At 45.4% G+C, this 19,661-nt stretch overlaps 1 protein-coding gene across 7 annotated transcripts in view; it reads right to left on the bottom strand.

Moving 5' to 3' along the window:
• Positions 1–19,661, bottom strand: part of FHOD3 (formin homology 2 domain containing 3) — a gene marked incomplete at its 5' end in the record, with an annotated part of 495,578 nt that overhangs the window by 409,372 nt on the left and 66,545 nt on the right. For all 7 annotated transcript variants that reach the window (XM_079717563.1, XM_079717564.1, XM_079717565.1 and 4 more), the window contains one exon: positions 12,069–12,133. In XM_079717563.1, the coding sequence (XP_079573689.1) occupies positions 12,069–12,133 (65 nt within the window). The remainder of the gene's footprint in view (positions 1–12,068; positions 12,134–19,661) is intronic.

Below are 19,661 nucleotides of genomic sequence, written 5' to 3'. Positions count from 1 at the left end.
GGAAGACCCGGTGAGTATCTCAGCTCTGTCATGTACTCCCCTCAGGACCTTGGCCGAGCAATCAGACCACGAGTGCCTCAGTCTCCTCCTCTGTTAAATGGGAACAGTAATCCCCCTCGGAGGTTGTTGTAAGGATTAAAGGAGATGATATCTACAGAGCACTTCACTCAGTGTCTGGTGGGAAGGGAATGCAGTGGAAATTGCCCTTTCTGCTTTTATAAAAGAAAAACTTGGTAAAAAGTAACAAAACTGTACTTTTCCATTCAACAGTGGACAGATGTGGATTTGAATCCTGCTCTGCCGTCCAGCCCTCTGTCGTTGAGCAAGCTACCAAACCTCTTTGAATCTCACTTTCTTCGTCTGTAAAGTAAGGAAGATAAATGGCATAACCTATGTCAAGCACCCTGCACAAAGCAGGTGCTCAGTAGTGGCAGCTGACAAGGCCTGGGGATGACTCAGATGCAGCACAGGACCCCCCAAAACGCCCCAGGTGAAGCCAGCGTTTGTCCTCCTTCCCTGGGCAATGGCGCCGTGGCAGGGAGAGCATCGTGATTCATAATGACATTGAATCCGCTTTCAGACAAAACCTTCAGACCTAAATCCCTGTGCTCTTTCCATCCATCCATCCATCCATCCCTAGGTGACATCTAGGGCACACACCTCACCCACCCAGGAAGGAGACTGCCAAAGAACAGGGGACAGTCGGCCTAGTAGGGCTCTCAAAAGTCGTCGTATGCCATCTGCACGGGTCACCCGCCAGGCCTTGGCTACACCCACTCTGAACAATCAGAACCAGCATGCCCACTGAGGCACACTCGACCACTGGTCACGGGAACATCCACGATCACCCTTCATGACGCTTCACCGTCTCCTTCATTTGTTCTTCAATGGTCTGTCATCAGCTTGTTACATTTGGGGCCAGGAGCATCCCACCCCATTCCTTAAAAGAAGTGATGCAGGCTCTGTTCCGCAGAGCAGTCTTATAGCAGGTCGTTAGCCCAAATCACCACCATCTTACCTCCAACCTCAGGACCCAGATTTAAAGGTCACAGCTCCACGGGGGACCCAGGGTAGAGGGAGCGAGTGGCCCCCCAGGCCCCACTCACATCACTCTGCCTGGCACCCAGGCCACGAGCAACCAAGGACTGTGTCTCTCCAGCTTCACACAAGACCTCACAGAACTGACAGTCCTCCTGGAAACACTCTTTAAATGACATTCTACCCACTTTCACAGCTTTGTTACTTTCTATTTACTTTCACATTCTATTTACTGCCTTTTATTCTTCTTTCTGAAAAAATACCAAAGAAATTCATTTCTGAAGCAAACGAATTAAACTTAAATACACGTCAGTTCCACAGTCTTCTCAGTGGCTCTTTTGGGTTCCTGGACCCAATTCCAACGTGTGTGTGTGTGTGTGTGTGTGTGTGTGTGTGTGTGTGTGTGTTCCCCACACCAGCAAGCAATCCTCAGCCCACCAGCTGGGTGTCCTACAATTCACCTCAATGCTGACACTATCTACCTGGCTCAGTAGTTGTCCTACAAGTGGTCCCACAAGACTGCCCCCATCCCACTTCAGAGGCCAATCTCAGGTCCAGGTTGTCACCCATGCTTCTGGTCAACCAGCAATAGATCAGAGGTTACAATGAACCCCTCCTTGGGTTTGATTAATTTGCTAGAGCAGCTCACAGAACTTAGAGAAACATTTTACTTACTAGGTCACCAGCTCATTATAGAAGGACGTAACTCAAGAACAGCCACATGGAAAAGATGCACAGGGCAAAGTAAAGAGAAAGGGCAAGGATCTTCCATGCCCTCTTCACGCCTGCCACTCTCCCTGAATCTCCATGGGCTCACCAACCCAGAAGTTCTCTGAACCCCATCCATTTGGGGTTTTTAATGGAGGCTTCATTATATGGTCATGACTGATTAGATCATTGCCCACTGGTGATTCATTCAACCTCTAGCCCCTCTTATCTCGCCAAAGGTCAGGAGGTAAATCGGGAAGTTCCAACCCTCTAATCACATGGTTGGCTCCACTAGCAACCAGCCCCCATCCCTAGATGGGGGTCCAAAAGTCACCTTGTTAATATAACAAAAAACATCTTTGTTGCTCTCATCACTTAGGAAATTCCAAGGGCTTTAGGAGCTCTGTGCCAGAAACAGGATGAAGACCAAATACACATTTCTTAATACAAACCACAATATCACAAGAGGCTTTATTTACTCAACAAATAATTTGAGCTCAGCTTCTGTAGGCTGGACACAAAACAGTCCACCTCCAATACTCAAGAGGTAGCCTCTACCTGGCACAGAATCCCTACCTCATAGATCTTCCCAGATAAGAACCAAATCTCCAAACCAGGAACAGAAGGACTCATGGCTTCCAGCCCAGAACCCTTCTGTTCCTTCTGGGCAGTTCCTAAAGCCAGAGGCAACCATTTCCAGGGACTTCCCAACACGAAGCCCAAAACGAGAGGCTGTGTGTCCAGTGGGTCAGGATGTAGCCTGGAAGGGACCCAGAAGCTCCAACTCCATCTCCAGGAGTCGGCAGCCCAGATCAGAAGAAGGAATTTTAACTGCATTACTAAACGTGGTCAGCTCTTGAAGGGTGAAATCCATTTCTCTTGGCTGTTTCCTTTTCCCTAAGACAATCTGTGAAGCACACAGGAACTCAACTGGAAGACCGTCCTTTGAAGCCTGGTGAAACTTCACTTAGGGAAAATGTTATATTAGAAGTTTCGGCAGCATTTCTCAGACTTTTCAAACCAGAAAGTTGCATTGGTATCTGCAATCACATATCTAGAAAAGGGCTAAAGACTATATAAAATGGCCTAAAAAGAGAAGCAGCAGGCCAGGGCAAAGACCACCAATCAGGGAATCGAGAGCGTCAAGCCTTAGTCCCTGCACCTCCCAAGCACGTGGCCTTGAGAAAATGCCCACCTTTCTAAGCCCCTCCCGAGGCTCAGGAGGGGTAGTGAGGGTCCATGAAACGTGGGTGAGAAAGGAAAAACTGCAAAGGTGTCATTCAGTGAACATGGTTCACATGACCTTTTTTAAATGGCTGAGATAAACAATCTCCAGTTTAGGATTAGGGTTAGTTCTTCTCAAACTAATCATCTCTGTAGCATTTTACAACTTTTGAAATACTGGTAGCTACATTATCTAATTTTAAGATTGTTATTAAGTTGACCATTGAATCTAAAGTGGAGCCTTTCTAAAAGACTAGGAAATGACGGAAGTGTTAAATGCACACCTAGCACTATACTTCGTCCCACAAAGATTCCCCTACATCCTTGTAAAGTGGACCCCTTCCTGCCCACACCATCACAGCACAGTTACTAGGATACAGATAAATCATATCACCTCTGGGTATAATTAACAACAGAATTTGTTCTTTTCAGTGATGCTAACAAGATTTCAATTATACTAACCTTAATTTTCTCCTTTGCCATTTCATCGCTATTACTCTATTATGTGAACTGGAGATCAACAGCACTTTAACAAATTCTCCAACACCTTTTTTCCTCCTTTGAATTAAATCTTCAACTGGCTGCATGTTTTGCTGAACTACTAATGCTTTCCATGTGTTTTTTTCCAAGTTAAAAAACTTCCCATTAGGTAATTCTAACACAACAGAAATTGGTAAAATGCCCAAAGAATCCACCTCCCCAAAAATCTGTTTTCTCCAAGTCTCTCAGAAAGACCTGAAAAGTACATGAGTGTACACCCAATCCTTGGATAATCTCCATGTAGCAGGACACTTGCAAGCCATCCATCCTACTTTTCAGCTCCCAAGCCCTCTGGATATCAGTGTCTCTAGTAATGAGAAAAAGCATTTGTTTCCTGACATACACTTTCATTGATCCGTGGTAAGAATGAGGCTGTCTCTTCATGGGGATCGGTACAAGCGCAGGGAGCCAGGCACAAGCGTTTGCATTGCACCCCACATGCAGGGCAGACCTGTGAGTGGAAAGCACTATAGGAAAGACACTCTTTTTTAAAATAATTAATTAATTTTGGGCTACGTTGGGCCTTCATTGCTGCACGCGGGCTTCCTCTAGTTGCGGCAAGCGGGGGCTATTCTTCGTTGTGGTGTGTGAGCTTCTCATTGTGGTGGCTTCTATTGTTGCAGAGCATGGGCTCTAGGCACATGGGTTTCAGTAGCTGTGGCACGTGGGCTCAGTAGTTGTGGCTCGCAGGCTCTAGAGCACAGGTTTAGTAGTTGCGGCTCACCAGCTTAGTTGCTCCGCGGCATTTGGGATCTTCCCAGACCAGGGATCGAACTGTGTCCCCTGCATTGGTAGGCAGATTCTTAACCACTGTACCACCAGGGAAGTCCCAGGACACTCTTGAAGAAATCGAAAGCACGGTGGTTTCTTTACCAGGGGTTGTTTTCTAGATAGAACTAAGGTTCTGCTGGACAGCAACTTTGGAGTCTAACTGCCAGCACATGGTTTAAACTTGTCTTATAACATCTGCTACAGGTGTCTCCACTAATATGCCTACATTCTCCAGTGTCAATTTTTTTGTTGGCTAGAATTTCACTAGGACAATGCAAAGCAAACACAATGATAATGGTTCCAAGGCAACATTCAAATTCTATCATTCAACATCTAGAGATCCTTAGAGAGGAGAGGTAACAAAGTCCTATAGGGGCAATGAATAAACCATTTAAATAAGGTAAAAATCTTGGGTCAGGGGTGGAGAGCACAAATACGAAATAAACCTGCCAAAAGGGACCCTGATACACCTGCTTTTCTTGCCTGTGCAACTCACATTTGCTCGTGTCCATATTCCCTTTCTTGATGCCTCTTAATTTCCATAGCTGACCTGAGTTTCCAGTTGTACCTGGAAGGTTCTCGTGCTCTCTCATATGTTTGTGTCTCCTTTTCTTTTTTTAGTGAGTTTTTTTTTTTTATTAATTTATTTATTTATTTTTGGCTGTGTTGAGTCTTCGTTTCTGCACGAGGGCTTTATCCAGTTGCTGTGAGCGGGGGGTCACTCTTCATCACGGTTCGCAGGCCTCTCACTGTCAAGGCCTCTCCTGTTGTGGAGCACAGGCTCCAGACACGCAGGCTCAGTAGTTGTGGCTCACGGGCCTAGTTGCTCCACAGCATGTGGGATCCTCCCAGACCAGGGCTCGAACCCATGTCCCCTGCATTGGCAGGCAGATTCCCAACCACTGCGCCACCAGGGAGGCCCCATCTCCTTTTCTTTATTCACCCCCATATTTATGTTTACCTGCATGTCTGCAGATGGTAAAGCAATTCTTTAAATTCATTCTCTAGCTGTTTTTTAATTTTTGGCAACAAATCCTTCCTGATCTATCTATCTACTCTATAGCATTTGTGACAGATATGTTGTTTGACAAGCTAGTGGTATGTTTTACATCCTTCCCATATCCTTTCTTCCTTTTTTGTCGGGGAGGGGGCACATCTGTCAATCACTGTTTGACCGTAAGGCACCTTAGAGGAGTCACGCTACACACAGAGTGGGGAGAGGCTGACAAGCCGACCTCCCCTACCCCAGACCCAATGGCCTTCTAGACACATGGACATCCTGTGGGGTCTGTCATCTGGGAGCTGAGACAGATTAATAGGAAACAGATGATAAGAAGTGTTTAATCTGATTAATCCAGAGAGCTTGTTTTTACCTAGAGGGCATAACCCTGGGCAAAAATGGGTCACAGACTTGCTGGGGTATAAAAGGGAGGAGGTTTTAAAAAAAAATACAGGCACCAGTCTCCTTCTGCAAAGGGAGACTCAGGATTTCAAACCCAAGCCCGTCCTGTGCCAAGACCACCGCCAGCCACTCAGGGCTCCGCAGAAAGACAGCAGGAATGGGAGTGGGCTCCAGGGTTTATGGAGAATCACTGGATCCCTACATCAAAGGACAGAAAACAGGAAATGTGACCCACTGCACCTAAACCCACTAGCAAAGAGTTTGGTCAGGACACTGTGAGTTTGGCCACTGTGACATCACAAACAGGGCAGGAGGGAACCCCACCCCTAACCCAAGGCTGCAGAGGCAGGACAAGAACAGAACCGGCCTCCTGTGGGATGCGGGACAGTGTCGGCAAGAAGCCCAGGTCCAAGACCTAGAGTCAGAGGAAGACGGGCAGGGGGCCCGAGAGGGGAAGGAATGACTCTAGAGGTGTCTCCTGGTCAGAGAACAGACTGTTCTACTCTGTTCCTGCAGATACCCAGTGGACAGTGGGGGCCCTGCCACCTCGGACAACAGGGAGCCAGCAGCACCTGTGTGGGCCTCCACCCCAGCACCCAGACGGGCTAGTCATCCAAGCTAATGCGTGTCACTGCACAGGCCATGGTGCCTCAGCATCCACGGTACCAGGGGCTCCTCGTCTTTATTAGCTAATATAGAAGAACCATCTGGACGCTACTAGGCCCAAGAGTGTCAAAAAGGCATTCTGATGTTACCAGAAGGCCTAGTTTTCATGGGAGCCCCAAACAGTCCAAATCAAGAAGCAGTAAGAACCACATGGGAATCCAGGTAACCCTCAGCAACCCGCCTGAGGGGTGAGGGTAACATGGGAAAAGGTAGCTGGAGGGGAGCCTCCCTGCAGGGCCTGGAGGGCCCAGCTCACACTGAGCAGAGAGGGAAAGACAGTCAGTCAGAAAGCTCACCAAGGTGGAGAGGACGGAGGAGCCCTGCTCATATTCACAGGCATAAGAAGAAAGGCAGAGCCTGAGTAAGGGATTGGGGAACAAGGTGGGTTGGTGGCAGGGCTCAGGGATCACGGCTCCATTCCCCACCCTCTGCACGCAGAAGCCCAGGGCCCTCTACACCATAGCTAGAGGGGGTTCAGACACTGGACAGAATCTGTACCTCACCAGGAGCCCCTGAGCTGCTGTCCGCACCACACACACTCACACATCACCTCCATCACCGCCAGTGAAAGCCGGCACTGAGACAGAGTCCTTCCCCATTAGACTCCACATAGCCTCAGGATCCTTCTCAACACTGTGCCCAGGGAGCCACCTTCTCTACACTGGCTGGCACATGAGCTGAATCCCCGCAGTCACTCTTGTACTAGAAGGTTCTTGAAGAAACGCTCCACTGTTTGTCAGTCGGCTCTTTGCTGTGACAGAGCAGTGCAAAGCACATAGCTGCATGACTTTGCCTGCGAGAGGAAAACGCTTTGCAAATGATATATTGATGCCTCGCTCTGTTAATGCTTCTGTTGCTAGAAAATGACTATATTTCTGATCAGTGGATGAAGCAGTCTTCTCCTACATGGTTTTCTTGCCTTTAAAATTATCTTTATCCCTGTGATTTGACCTTTAACGAGAGATGAGACTCATCTCGTGGAGAGCTTAATCCCTTCGGCCACCTTGCCAGCTTCTGCCGAGCTCACCTCTATCTTACGGGCAGACCTCGTCATCTCAGAGGTTTGGGGGAAATGCCTCTAAAAAGTCTAAAGACCCTTTGCACTGGGCTGTTCTTCCTGACTACAAGCACCAATGACACTTGGGAATCTTCAGCCAATTTTTTATCCTTTTGTTTAACTCAATGCTTGATACCTGCAAGTGTCAGTGTTATGAGCCCCAGAGAATCAATCAACAGGGTTTATTTTCTTGAGGAGAAGACAGGGTTTGCTTCAGACAACTGAAGCACAGAGGTTTTAAGCCGAACAAAATGCCTTTGAAGTCAGCTGGTAGAAAACACTCAGATATTAACTTTAGGATTCTAATGACTTCAAACTTTATTTTTTTTTTAAATTCTCAATTCCATTCCTTACTCCACAATTCTTCCACTCCTTTTCTCTTCATTATGAGACTTAGTCATCAGAGCCAGTTGGCCCTCTGAACATTTTTCTGGTGTCTGGCAACAGGATCACTTGCTAGGACCAAAAACTTTATTTTCTCTAGCTAACCTCATTAAATGCAGACTTCACATACCGGTCATAGATTTTTTAATTTATACCTGTTAAGTTCATGCCCACAATACGACCATTGTTTATTTGAGGGGCTGAAGCTAGATTAAGAAGGCAAGATATGCATTGTTTGCTACCTTATGTTACATCAAGTGGTCATACTAGGGACTTCCCTGGTGACGCAGTGGTTAAGAATCCGCCTGCCAATGCAGGGGACACGGGTTCGATCCCTGGTCCGGGAAGATTCCACATGCTACGAAGCAACTAAGCCCATGTGCCACAACTACTGAGCCTGCGCTCTAGAGCCCGTGAACCACAACTACTGAGCCCATATGCCACAACTACTGAAGCCTGTGCGCCCTAGAGCCCAGGTGTCGCAACCACTGAGCCCGAGTGCTGCAACTACTGAAGTCCGCATACCTAGAGCCCGTGCTCCACAACAAGAGAAGCCCGTGCACCGCAACAGAGAGTAACCCCCACTCGCCACAACTAGAGAAAGCCCGCATGCAGCAACGAAGACCCAACACAGCCAAAAAAATTTTTAAAAAAAGAAAAAAAATCAGGTTTAAAAAAAAAAGTAGTCATACTAAAAATGTGCAAAGTAATACAGTGGAGAGGAGCACAGAGGTACAAAAAGCTTGGGGCCTCTCTCGGTACCGAAATCTCATTCCAGCTTCCTACTATCAGCAAAGACCTGTCTCGGCTGCTTGCTGGGACCATCAAAGCAGTGCCCCATGGCCTTCATTTCTCATGAGGTTTGCCTGGCTGCTAACCACGAAGGCTCCACTCCACTCTCATCCCAATGGGTACAGAGTTCCAAAGTTAACACTGGAGAATTCCAAAGGCATGTCTCCTCCAATTCATCAACACGCAGTCCTGGATTCTAAACATTCTATAGTTAATTAAAACAGGGACAAAGGAGAAGAGAATATAGGGTGAAGGAAACATTATTTTGGAGAAATTTACTTGATAGCATTTTAAGCCTATGAGCCTGAGGTGATCCTGGATCCTTCTGGTCCAATCGTGCAGTGGGAAGGTAGGTCTTTGGGGGAGCTGTGTATGGTGCTAGGCCTAAGACAGCAGTCACTGTCCCATGCCTATAATCACTCTATCATTTCTTAGATGGTGAAGAGGGGAAATATCTTGAAACGAAACAAGGACCCAACCAACTGATGTGAAAAAGGTTTTCTCCCCCCGCCATGCTTTCCTTTGCCATTTCAACTGAAGATTGTTCCCGGTTTGGCTTTTTTTTTTTTTTTTTTTTTTTTTTTTTTTTGCGGTATGCGGGCCTCTCACTGTTGTGGCCTCTCCCGTTGCGGAGCACAGGCTCCAGATGCGCAGGCTCAGCGGCCATGGCTCATGGGCCCAGCCACTCAGCGGCATGTGGGATCTTCCCAGACCAGGGCACGAACCCGTGTCCCCTGCATCGGCAGGCGGACTCTCAACTACTGCGCCACCAGGGAAGCCCTTGGCTTTTTTTTTTAATCCCAAAGAAATCTCATCTAATATTGCCATTTGGAAAGGGAGAGAATATGTCACAATGGGGGCTGGTACATCACACGTATGATGCATACATTCCTTTCTCTACACATAAACCAAAGGATAGTATTTAATGCTATTATAATAAATCTATTCCAGATCTTACCAATAACAGGAAATGGAAGGGGAGAGGGTTTTTTAATACAAAGGAAGAACTTTGCCTTCTTGGGCATTGATGTTAATTCACACAATCAAATCCTCTCATCCAGCACACTCAGGCCTGAGGTAATTAATGGTGAAAACTGATTAAAGCAGAAATCTTTTAAAAATGACACATACACACCTTAAGACTTTAACTTGCAGCCATGGTGACTGATCACCCTGTTTCTCTGGGATGAGACACAGTTGGTTGCCAGGCACACAGCACAGGAGATGCACCCTCACATCATTTGGGGCATGACCTTTCTTTGAATAAAGGTCTAATGGGACTCCCCATGGACCTTCCTTCATGAACCACTCACATAATATAGTCTATGATTCCCAATCTCAGTGTCTTTGAAGTCAAGCAAGAACTTACAAAGACCAGAATCCTTCTGGATTTTTACAACATTCCCCCACCTTTTGTAGTTATCACAACCCACTCATGTTGACAGAAATGCTTTTGTAGTAACTAATTTTGAATCTTTTCCAATATACTCACAGCAGTGACTTTGTATACCTGTATTTAATCAGTTTATAAAATGTTCACATCCCATTTCATTAAATTACATAATTCCAATAGTAAGTGCAACTGGCATAAGCAGGTTTGAGAACAAACACACTGATCCTGTCAGCACCCAGTTTAACCCTTCAAATAGGAAGACATGGGCATCCTGAGAGACAGTGGGCTGGACTGGCTGCTGGAGCTCAGGTGCCATGGAGATGAGATGTGTGTTTACATGCATGACATGGGACTACAGAACAATATACCAGTTAATGCGGTGAGTCAATAACATGGAAGCTGGTTAGAAAAATCCTGTACTTGAAACATTTTAAGTGTATACTTCCAAAGAATGAATTTTGTTAAAAGGTAGTTAGCTCAGTAGGATTTTGATCTAGTCAGTTTTAGTGTAAATCTGTTTTCCACAGCCTTACTGTTCCTGGGAAATACCAATTCATACTCACGTCCCAAATCTCAACTGGTTATCAGCTATATTTCAACCAATATTCAGTATTGGTTGTATTCAGCACATAGTATGTGCCTGGATTTGTCCTAGATCCAGGATGAGGGTCAGAAGGGAATTTATCCAAAGTCATAGGTCACAGGCTTTTTCTTCAGGCAGACATGATTTATACACATAAAATAATTTGAAAAATATAAAGCAAGTAATAAAAAAAGCATATCTGGGTGCATATTTTAAGGTCACTCAGTGCTACAGGCAGTTGAGGAGCAGGTCAGTAATGAAGGTCCTACAGATCTCGTTTTGTCTCCAACAAGATCACGAACCCTCCTGACGCCCTGACCCTCCAGCCCCTGAGGTCTACATGTCGGCTACACAATTACTCACCAACCACAGAGTAAGACAAACACTGTCCCTCGGGACACCTGCAGACTCACCCACTTCACACCAAATGAAGTAAAATTACACAGCTTCCCCTCCACATCCAGCTGTTCCCTTACCCCATCCCTGGGTCTCCAACAGGAAAGCAGGGAGAAAGAAGAGGAACCAGAAATGATTCCCTCCACTCCACCCATGCATACCACACTCCAGGTGTAGACTGGGCCTCAACAGGATGATTGATGCTCTGCTAATTACAGGCCTGAATTAAGACCACAACATGTATTAAATAAACATAAAATGACTCAGATATGGAAAACCTCTATGCATAAAATGAAATTTAGTTCCTTTCTTTTTCCTTTTTATATTACAGACTTGCCTCAACTTGGCCCAATGCCAGGAGGACACCTTCCCATGGAGACTGTCTACTTAGCATAAATTACTGCTTTTGTTGCCATTCAGCCCACATGTATAATGGGGAAAGCAATGGGTCTGGGAAAATCAATGGCTGCAGGAATGGGCGTCAGTGGGGTTTCCCGTGTGACCGCAGGCAAGCCATCTGAACCACAAATACGTCCGCTCAACACCGTATTGCTCTGCATCCACGTGTGCCCTGTTCTGCGCTGACCTGAGACTTCCCTTCAATCTCCTGAGACCACAGCCTGGAGCTTCAGGCCCCACTTCCCCACAGGGAGCTGCAGAGAGCCGCCAGAAGGCACGTAAAGGTCACTTCAGATTGGGATTGACATGTATACACTGACGTGTATAAAATGGATGACTAATAAGAACCTGCTGTATAAAAAAATAAATTAAAAAAAAAGGTCACTTCAACTGGCTGGAGGTCCATGCTGGCACAGCCCCAGGAAGAACCCCATCTCTCCCAGCATTGCCAGAAAGAACCTCACCACCGATGTGCCTGTCTTACCTCGAGCTCTGTTCACGAACCAAACAGCAAAGGCAGCCAGAATGAAACAGGGCTTCAAAAACTTGCCAGAAATTGCTTCCCTAAAAGCTCTAACAATATATGACAGGGGCTAACCCCAGCATAGATAGCATAATAGTGAATATTGCATTTTATTCCCATAAGTGGCATTAATCATCATGTTTAATCACTGAGGGCAGATGACAAGCATCCCCTTCGGCAGATGTCACTCACCGATGCAGGCATGGACCCTCACGGACAGCTGTGTCCTTAGGATGATGCTGTGCTTCTTGCCCCGCCTAACGGAGACAGGAGACAAAACATTCATGGGCATCAGAGGAGTCAACAAGGCAACCCTACCTGCTGTCAATCAACTTGACTGTTCGCTTCGGACACCCACACCTGGAAGAGGCTCTAGATAAGCAGGAACCTACACAGAACAGCAATCTATCCTGAAACGCTGTGACGCCACAGGGCTTTACGGAAAATAAAATGATGAAGTCTGACTCTGTTGGACTGGCACACACATTTCACTGCCAAACCCGGTCCACTCCACAGAGTTCCGTGTACTCATGCCTGACCATGTTGGGAAATTTTTAAAATCTGTGCCCATGAAGTGAAATCCCTGGAATGTAACGGCACAAATCTGCTTGATCATTCCCATGGCTATTTTTACATGTTTTTGCATATCGGGAAAGGACACACATAGTGGGGTGATCAGAAAGAGCTGTTTTGCTGTATATCAATTCAAGACATAGCTTTTCCCTGAAGACAGGAGTCCAGCAAAGGGGGCGTGTAGGCTATTTGTCATCACAATGTCAAGGTACACCACACCTTGTCTCATCTTTGCTTCCTTTCACTTCATTTCTTATAAAGGAAGGAAAAGGATGGCCCCCTCCCCAGTTCTCCTCCCATGAGGGCTCAGCCCGCTTTTACAGAGAAGGACCGAAGCCCAGAGCAGATGAGAGAAGATAAATGGGGAGAACATGAGTCCTGGCTACCTAGGGTAGCAAAGGCTTTGAGGTTTGGAGAAAGGGGGAAGCCAGTGGACAAAGGTAAAATGGAGCCAGGAACCAGCACAGGAGCGGGTGCCCAGCTCAGTGGCTGAGTTCCCTCCCCATCAGGGCTTCATGTATACTAGTCTCGTAGTACTTTCCCACTTCCTGGTTTTGTGGTTGTGCTGGAGGAGAAGAGGGCAGAAATCTCACCAGGGCACACTTAATACTGTGATATGAAGTCACAGGGATTATAGTTTAGTACTGAAACAATCATATTGTTTATTCTTGAGACCAAATAAGAGGCGAAAGTATGGTTAAAAAAAATTTTTTTTTTGATTCTTTTAAAGGAGAAAAGAAAACCACTTGCATGGTCCTACAAAAACATGCAGCAGCCTCCAACCCGGCAGCTCCTCGTGGGCAGAGAATCTGCATTCACAGTCTCTTCAAATGCCGCCAAGACCCTCCTTTTTAGTTAAGCTATGTGCAAGGTACTAGCCTCGAGTTTACACAAATACACAACACTCGACCCATCTTCAGAAGACAAGTTTGAGATTCCTATAAACACAGACTTCTTCAAAACTTTCTTCCTCACACGGAAAAAATCTTTTTCTCTCTTGACAGTCCTTTACAGGTGAGCTTTCCCATTTGGTAATTTTCTTGGTTCTAGTTGTGGCCTTCTCTTTTCTGTCAAGAGAAGTTCTTCTAGCATTTGTTGTAAAGCTGGTTTGGTGGCGCTGAATTCTTTTAGCTTTTGCTTGTCTGTAAAGCTTTTGACTTCTCCATCAAACCTGAATGAGAACCCTGCTGGGTAGAGTAATCTTGGTTGTAGGTTTTTCCCTCTCATCACTTTAAATATATTGTGCCACTCCCTTCTGGCCTGCAGAGTTTCTGCTGAAAAGTCAGCTGATAACCTTACGGGGATTCCCCTGTGTGTTATTTGTTGCTTTTCCCTTGTTGCTTTTAATATTTTCTCCTTACCTTTAATTTTTGTCAGTTTGATTATTATGTGTCTCAGCATGTTCCTCCTTGGGTTAATCCTGTATGGGAATCTCTGTGCCTCCAGGAGTTGGGTTTCTGTTTCCTTACCCATGTTAGGGAAGTTTTCAGCTATTATCTCTTCAAATATTTTTTCAGGCCCTTTGTCTCCCTCTTCTCCTTCTGCGACCCCTATAGTGTGAATGTTGGTGCATTTGATGTTGTCCCAGAGGTCTCTTAAACTGTCCTCATTTCTTTTCATTCTTTATATTGTTCTTCCACCACTCTGTCTTCCAGCTCAATGATTCGTTCTTCTGCCTCATTTATTCTTTTTTGGGGGGTGGGGGTGCCTCATTTATTCTGCTATTGATTCCTTCTAGTGCACTTTTCATTTCAGTTATTGTATTCTTCAACTCTATTTGGTTGTTCTTTATATTTTCTAACTCTTTGCTAAAATCTTCTTGTAACTTCTCGCTCTGTGCATCCATTCTCTTCCCGAGTTCTTGGATCATCTTTACGATCATTACTCTGAACTCTTTCTCAGGTACATTGCCTATCTCCACTTCACTTAGTTGTTCTTCTGGGGTTTTATCTTGTTCCTTCATCTGGAACATATTCCTTTGCCATCTCATTTTGATTAAATTTCTCTAGACAGTCCTGATGTTGACATTCCTTCAATTCTTGTGATCATACCAGGAAGAAAGTTCCCATTAGTGCACTGAACTGAGCTGCTGAACAGCCTTTTGTGTGAATTCCCAGGAAAGGTATTCTGGGGTGGGGGCAGCAGCCACCAGGCTTGTAGCCTCACCCAGGGCTGAGCCAGGGGTTCAGCTGGGAGCAGAAACCAGTGAACCCCTGATGATGGCCAGACCCTAACTATTAGAAACAGCAAACCCAAAGTTCTTTAATCTGGAAGATTTTTTTGTAACTCATGTTATCAGCAGTTATGAATCAAAAATAAATACCAAATGGACAGTAGACAAAATACATGCTTTAGATGCCCAGAGGGGAAGAAGAATGGGATGGCAGGAGAAAATATTTCAGAATACCTCAAAAGTTCTAGAGAAGTTCAGAAGGGCTCATTGATAGCCCCCACTTTTATCTCCAAACAACTGCAAAGTTGCATTTTGAGGAAGTGCTTAAGTTTTCCCACAGAATTCTCCAGTCCCACGGTCACAAGGGATCCAGGCACCTGCATGAGAACTAGGACAGTGTTTCTGAGGAAGCCAACAGCACACCACTCTGGAGGTATCACCTTTTCTGCGTTTTTCAATGCTTGTACATTGAGAAACCAGGCAATCAGACTGGTTAAGTTAAACCCTAACAGAATTTAAGAGAGCATAGAACAAAAAAGGCCTGTTTTTAAGTAGCTTTATCACTTATAATTCCTCTGCTTCAATATATTCACCTCCTTCCCTGCCTGCCCCTGTACACAAAATCCTACAATGAAAGGAACCTGAGTGGAATTGGGGACCAAAGGCTGTGGAAGTCCCTCAACAGGGGATGAGGGTCCAGAGCCCAGGAGTCCCTGGCAAAGGAGGGGGCCTTCCAAAGCAGAGACCAGGGAGTGGTGAGTGCAGCCAGGTCCACAGAAGTTGTCCTTCATCTCACCCTGCAACCCCTACTTTCTCTCATCTTTGACGCAGGTACCACTGTTGTGCCCACTTTGCAGATGACGGAAGCAAAGCTTGTAGTAATGACGTAACCTGCATAAAGTCACATAGCTGATGGAAACGGACCAGGGCTGAAAGCAGAGTGTCTGATCCACCGTCACCCGCACCATCCTGCCTTTTGCTGTGTAAGTGCCTCACTGTATCACCTTCTCCAGCACTTTCTAAGGATAAAAAGTGTCCCAGGTTTTTTAAGGAATTGATTTGACCTCGATACTAAAATCTAACAAAAAAGGACACAAAAAGTTAAGATGAAAATATCTAAGAAAATATTAGCAAACCAAAATAAGAAATATGTGAATATAATAAAATAGGACCAAATAAGGTTTATTCTAAGAATTCAGGAATTACAAGATGTCCATGTTTTATTTATCTATATCAAATATCAATGTATAGATGACACCCATCATAAGGTCCTTTAAATTTGATAGCTTCCCTCCCTCCACCACAATATTTTGTAATTGGGTAATGCTGACTGTTATGTATTTCTTTTATATATGCCATCTTGCTGCTATTATGGATTCTAAAAATCTTTTGGCTGATTCTCTTGGCTTCTTTCAGGGAAATAATCATTTCATACGTTTTAAAATAATCACTTTATCCCCACTTTTCTAGTAAACACGCCCTTGTCTTCTGTTTCCTGGCTAAAACTTTCAGAGGAAAATTAAATAATCATGGATATACTTTCCCCTGCCCCAGTGGGATACTATGTCAGTCTGGGTTCAGAAAATAATAATCATAATAGTTGTTAACATTTATGGAATGCTTATCATGTGCCAGATGAGGTTCTAAGTACTTTATACAGATTTAGACTTCAGAAAACTCCTATGAAGTAGGTAATATTATTGCCATTTTTAAAGTAAGTAAATTGAGGCCCAGAAGAGTTATGCAACGTAGCTGAAGTCACACAGAAAGTGACAGAGCTCAGACCCAACCCAGGCAGTCTGACCCCAGAGCCTGTACGCCTAGCACCTCCCTGAAGTTGCCTCCCAGATAGGTGTTCCTTCATCCATTCCCTCATTCCACACATGTTCACTGGTGACTAGTGTGTGCTGGACTCTATGTTAGATCCACAAAGGATCGTCTGCCACAAGACAGCAATCCAGAAATCCTGCCTGCTAGCCTGCCAGGCAGATTTTGGACTGAAGACTGCAACATCAATTCTCACCTGAATGCTGGCCCACTCTACAGATTTCAGACTTGCGAGCCCCCAGAATGGTGTGAGCCAGTTACTTGAAGTAAGTCTCTCTAAACAGACTAGATGGATTAGATAGATTAAACTAGATTAGACTAGATGGATAAGACATATCTTATTGGTTGTATTTCTCTGAAGAACCCTAATACAGACATTGATATTTGCCTTTATGGAGCGTCCATGTTCTAAAACTGAAACCAGTGGGAGGCTGTCATTGTGTGTTCACCATAAGCACTTTAATGGTCCTTTTCTCCCCGATATTGGCTTGCTGTATCAGTATCACAGCACCATCTCCTTCCAAGTCTGCCTGTTTGCAGCAGAGTGAAATGGGGGTGCATCAGTTACTAGAATCTGGTGACCCAGAGGCAAAGGCAGTTTAGTTTGACCTAAAGCTTCCCATGGAGATTCAGATTCCATTCCTATCAGCACAGCCACTGCCAGAAAAATATCACAGGCCTCAGAGACTAGCCACAGCCAACCAGCTGCCCATACCCAAGGTCAATGCTACCCAAGTGATGAGAGAACTAAAATAGATGCTCAATTCAAGGAGACTCCAGCTGAGGCACACATGCCAGGGACTTGATGGCACTATCGCTGAAGGAACTTCCTGAAACTTCCCGGTTTCTCAGAATACCTGAGCTTCTCCTGCAATAATGTCTATGGCCTTGGGAAAAAGATCTGGTGTAACCAAATACCACAGAACCAAGTCTGTTGGTTCTGAACCCGTGTGTTTCAGTCCTGTCCCTGTCTCTCAAGAAAATATTTTTATAAAAATAACATATAAAGTCTTTGTAATGTAAGAACAAGTGCTTACATTATTTTATTGAGTGGCATGGAGCCAAAGGCTTGAAGACTTTTTCTTGCAATCAACAGCAGAATCGATGCCCCCAGATATTCCTCCACTCAAATTAGAACTAAACTATGATTTCAGTCAAGAGTAGAAAACATACATTGGACAATGCAGCAGAAGCAGAGATTAGGGCCCCCCCCCAGAAGCTGCCCCAGGATAAGCTTTCTCTTAGTAAGCTTCTGAAACTGTGAGACTCAGCCCATGCTCTGCCTGAGGAATGAAGAGGAATTGGACCAGTTATCAGCTAGTAAAAGGAGAGTACTAGTGAAGATTAATTTGCTCAGAAGCTCGAAGTCCAAGAGAGCTGGTTGCCATTACATTCATCTCCAATGCATTCTGGTCTCCCTTAGGAGATGGTAGTGGTGAAAAGCTAAACTCTGAAGCCAGCTATGTGATCCCGGACAAGTTACTTAGCCTCTGTGAGCCTCTGCTTCCTTGTCTGCAATGTAGGATAATACTATGCTTGTGGTGTCATATCTAAGAAATGAAGACTTACTCCTTATTTTCTTCTAAGAGTTTTACAGTTTTAGCTTTTCCCCCTCAGGTCCCTCCTAGTGGGAATGAAGCCTCTGTTCAACCCATTCACAACTCCCAGCTCCTCCGCAATCCTGCTGTCTCTCCTCCTCAGCCCCACATTCTCCCCTTGACCTATCTCCACCTGCCTCCACCCCACTACTCTTCTGCTTCCTCTCTCCCCAAGGACACCACAAATCTCCTCCTTACTACACCCCTGGCCTTGCCTGGGTACTGTCACAACTTGATTTCTCCATGGCATCGTGTTCTTAACTGCCCCTTCTTTGAAATTTTCTCCTTGCTGAGGCAGACAGTTACCCACCGATATGCATTTCCCCCTTTTGTCTTATAAAGAGAACCTGATTTTGTTTGGGGTGACAGTGTACCCACCTAAAACTATATTTTCCAGTCTCCCCAGCTACCAAGAGTGGCCACATGACACAGTTCTCTTCAGTGAACTGCAGATGGAAATTGCTGGTGGAGGTTCTGGAAAAACTCTCTAAAGGGGGCAGACCCAGCTGGCACCAACATTTGTTCTTCACTCTTCCCATTTAAGGCAGGGACCTCATACCCTTAGTAATAAAGGTAGAGGGTTGGCTGGACACAAGCCCAAAATTCATGGTATAATCATGGACCTAAGTTCTGGGCAATGGCGTGTGACTGAAAGCTATGTGCACACAGAATGGACATTCACCCCCTATGTCCACTTCCTTCTTCCTGGCAGCTGGGATGCAGATGAGAAGGGAAAAGGTAAAGCAATCACTCTGGACACAGAGATGGAATTCTCATTTTCAGGACGGTATGGCTGCTCTACCAGTCCAAGGAAAGTTGTCTATATTTTGACTCTTAAACAACAAAGAAATTTTTACCTTTATATTTAAACTCTACATTTTGGAATCTATCAGTTACATCAGAGAAAACTATACCCTAACCAACACATGACTTCCTGCCCTGATGAGATGCTGGAGGGAGAGCAGCCATACTGTAACTATGATGAAGCATGAAAGATGAAAGCTACATCATCAGGATGGCAGAGTAGAAAGGTAAAAGAAGGCTGGGTGCCTAAGAGCATCTTGTAATCAACATATTGTCTTCAAAACGGCCTAATCATCTACCTCTTTTTTTAAATAGACTTCATTTGTTCAGAGAAGTTATAGGTTTTCAACTCCCTTCCTCCAAGGGGTCACCCCCAGTCTCTCTGGTCCTTGATGTTTCTCACCTGAGTGCCAGGCCAATATTTCTCACCTGGCCACCTTGCACCTTGAGCGTAGCTTGACATAACCTCAGAATAACATGTATAAACCTCTTCTTCCCCTCCCCAAACTGCCCCCCCATAACCTCACTACTTCTCTAAGTAGTCCACCGTCCACACACTATCCACCTAACGGCATGTGTGCATTTTATCGTCCTGTTTCTCTCTGCTCAACTAGTATCACATCTCCAGATTCCCCCAATGGTCCAGGCCCCAGTCCACCCGCCTTCCTCAGCCACCCGGTTCAGACCCATTAGGTCACTCCCTTCCCCCATCACAGTGGCCACACTGACTGCAGCCTCCCTGTTCAAGGTTCTGTCCCCTCACCCCGCCCTCCCTGTTACTGGAGGAGTTCTGGGAGGGCTCCTGCTTTG

This window comes from Hyperoodon ampullatus (assembly GCF_949752795.1).
Source record: "Hyperoodon ampullatus genome assembly, chromosome: 13".
Lineage (NCBI taxonomy): Eukaryota > Metazoa > Chordata > Mammalia > Artiodactyla > Ziphiidae > Hyperoodon > Hyperoodon ampullatus.
The sequence above is the reverse complement of the archived record's forward strand: the minus strand, read 5'-3'. Positions and strand labels throughout refer to the sequence as shown.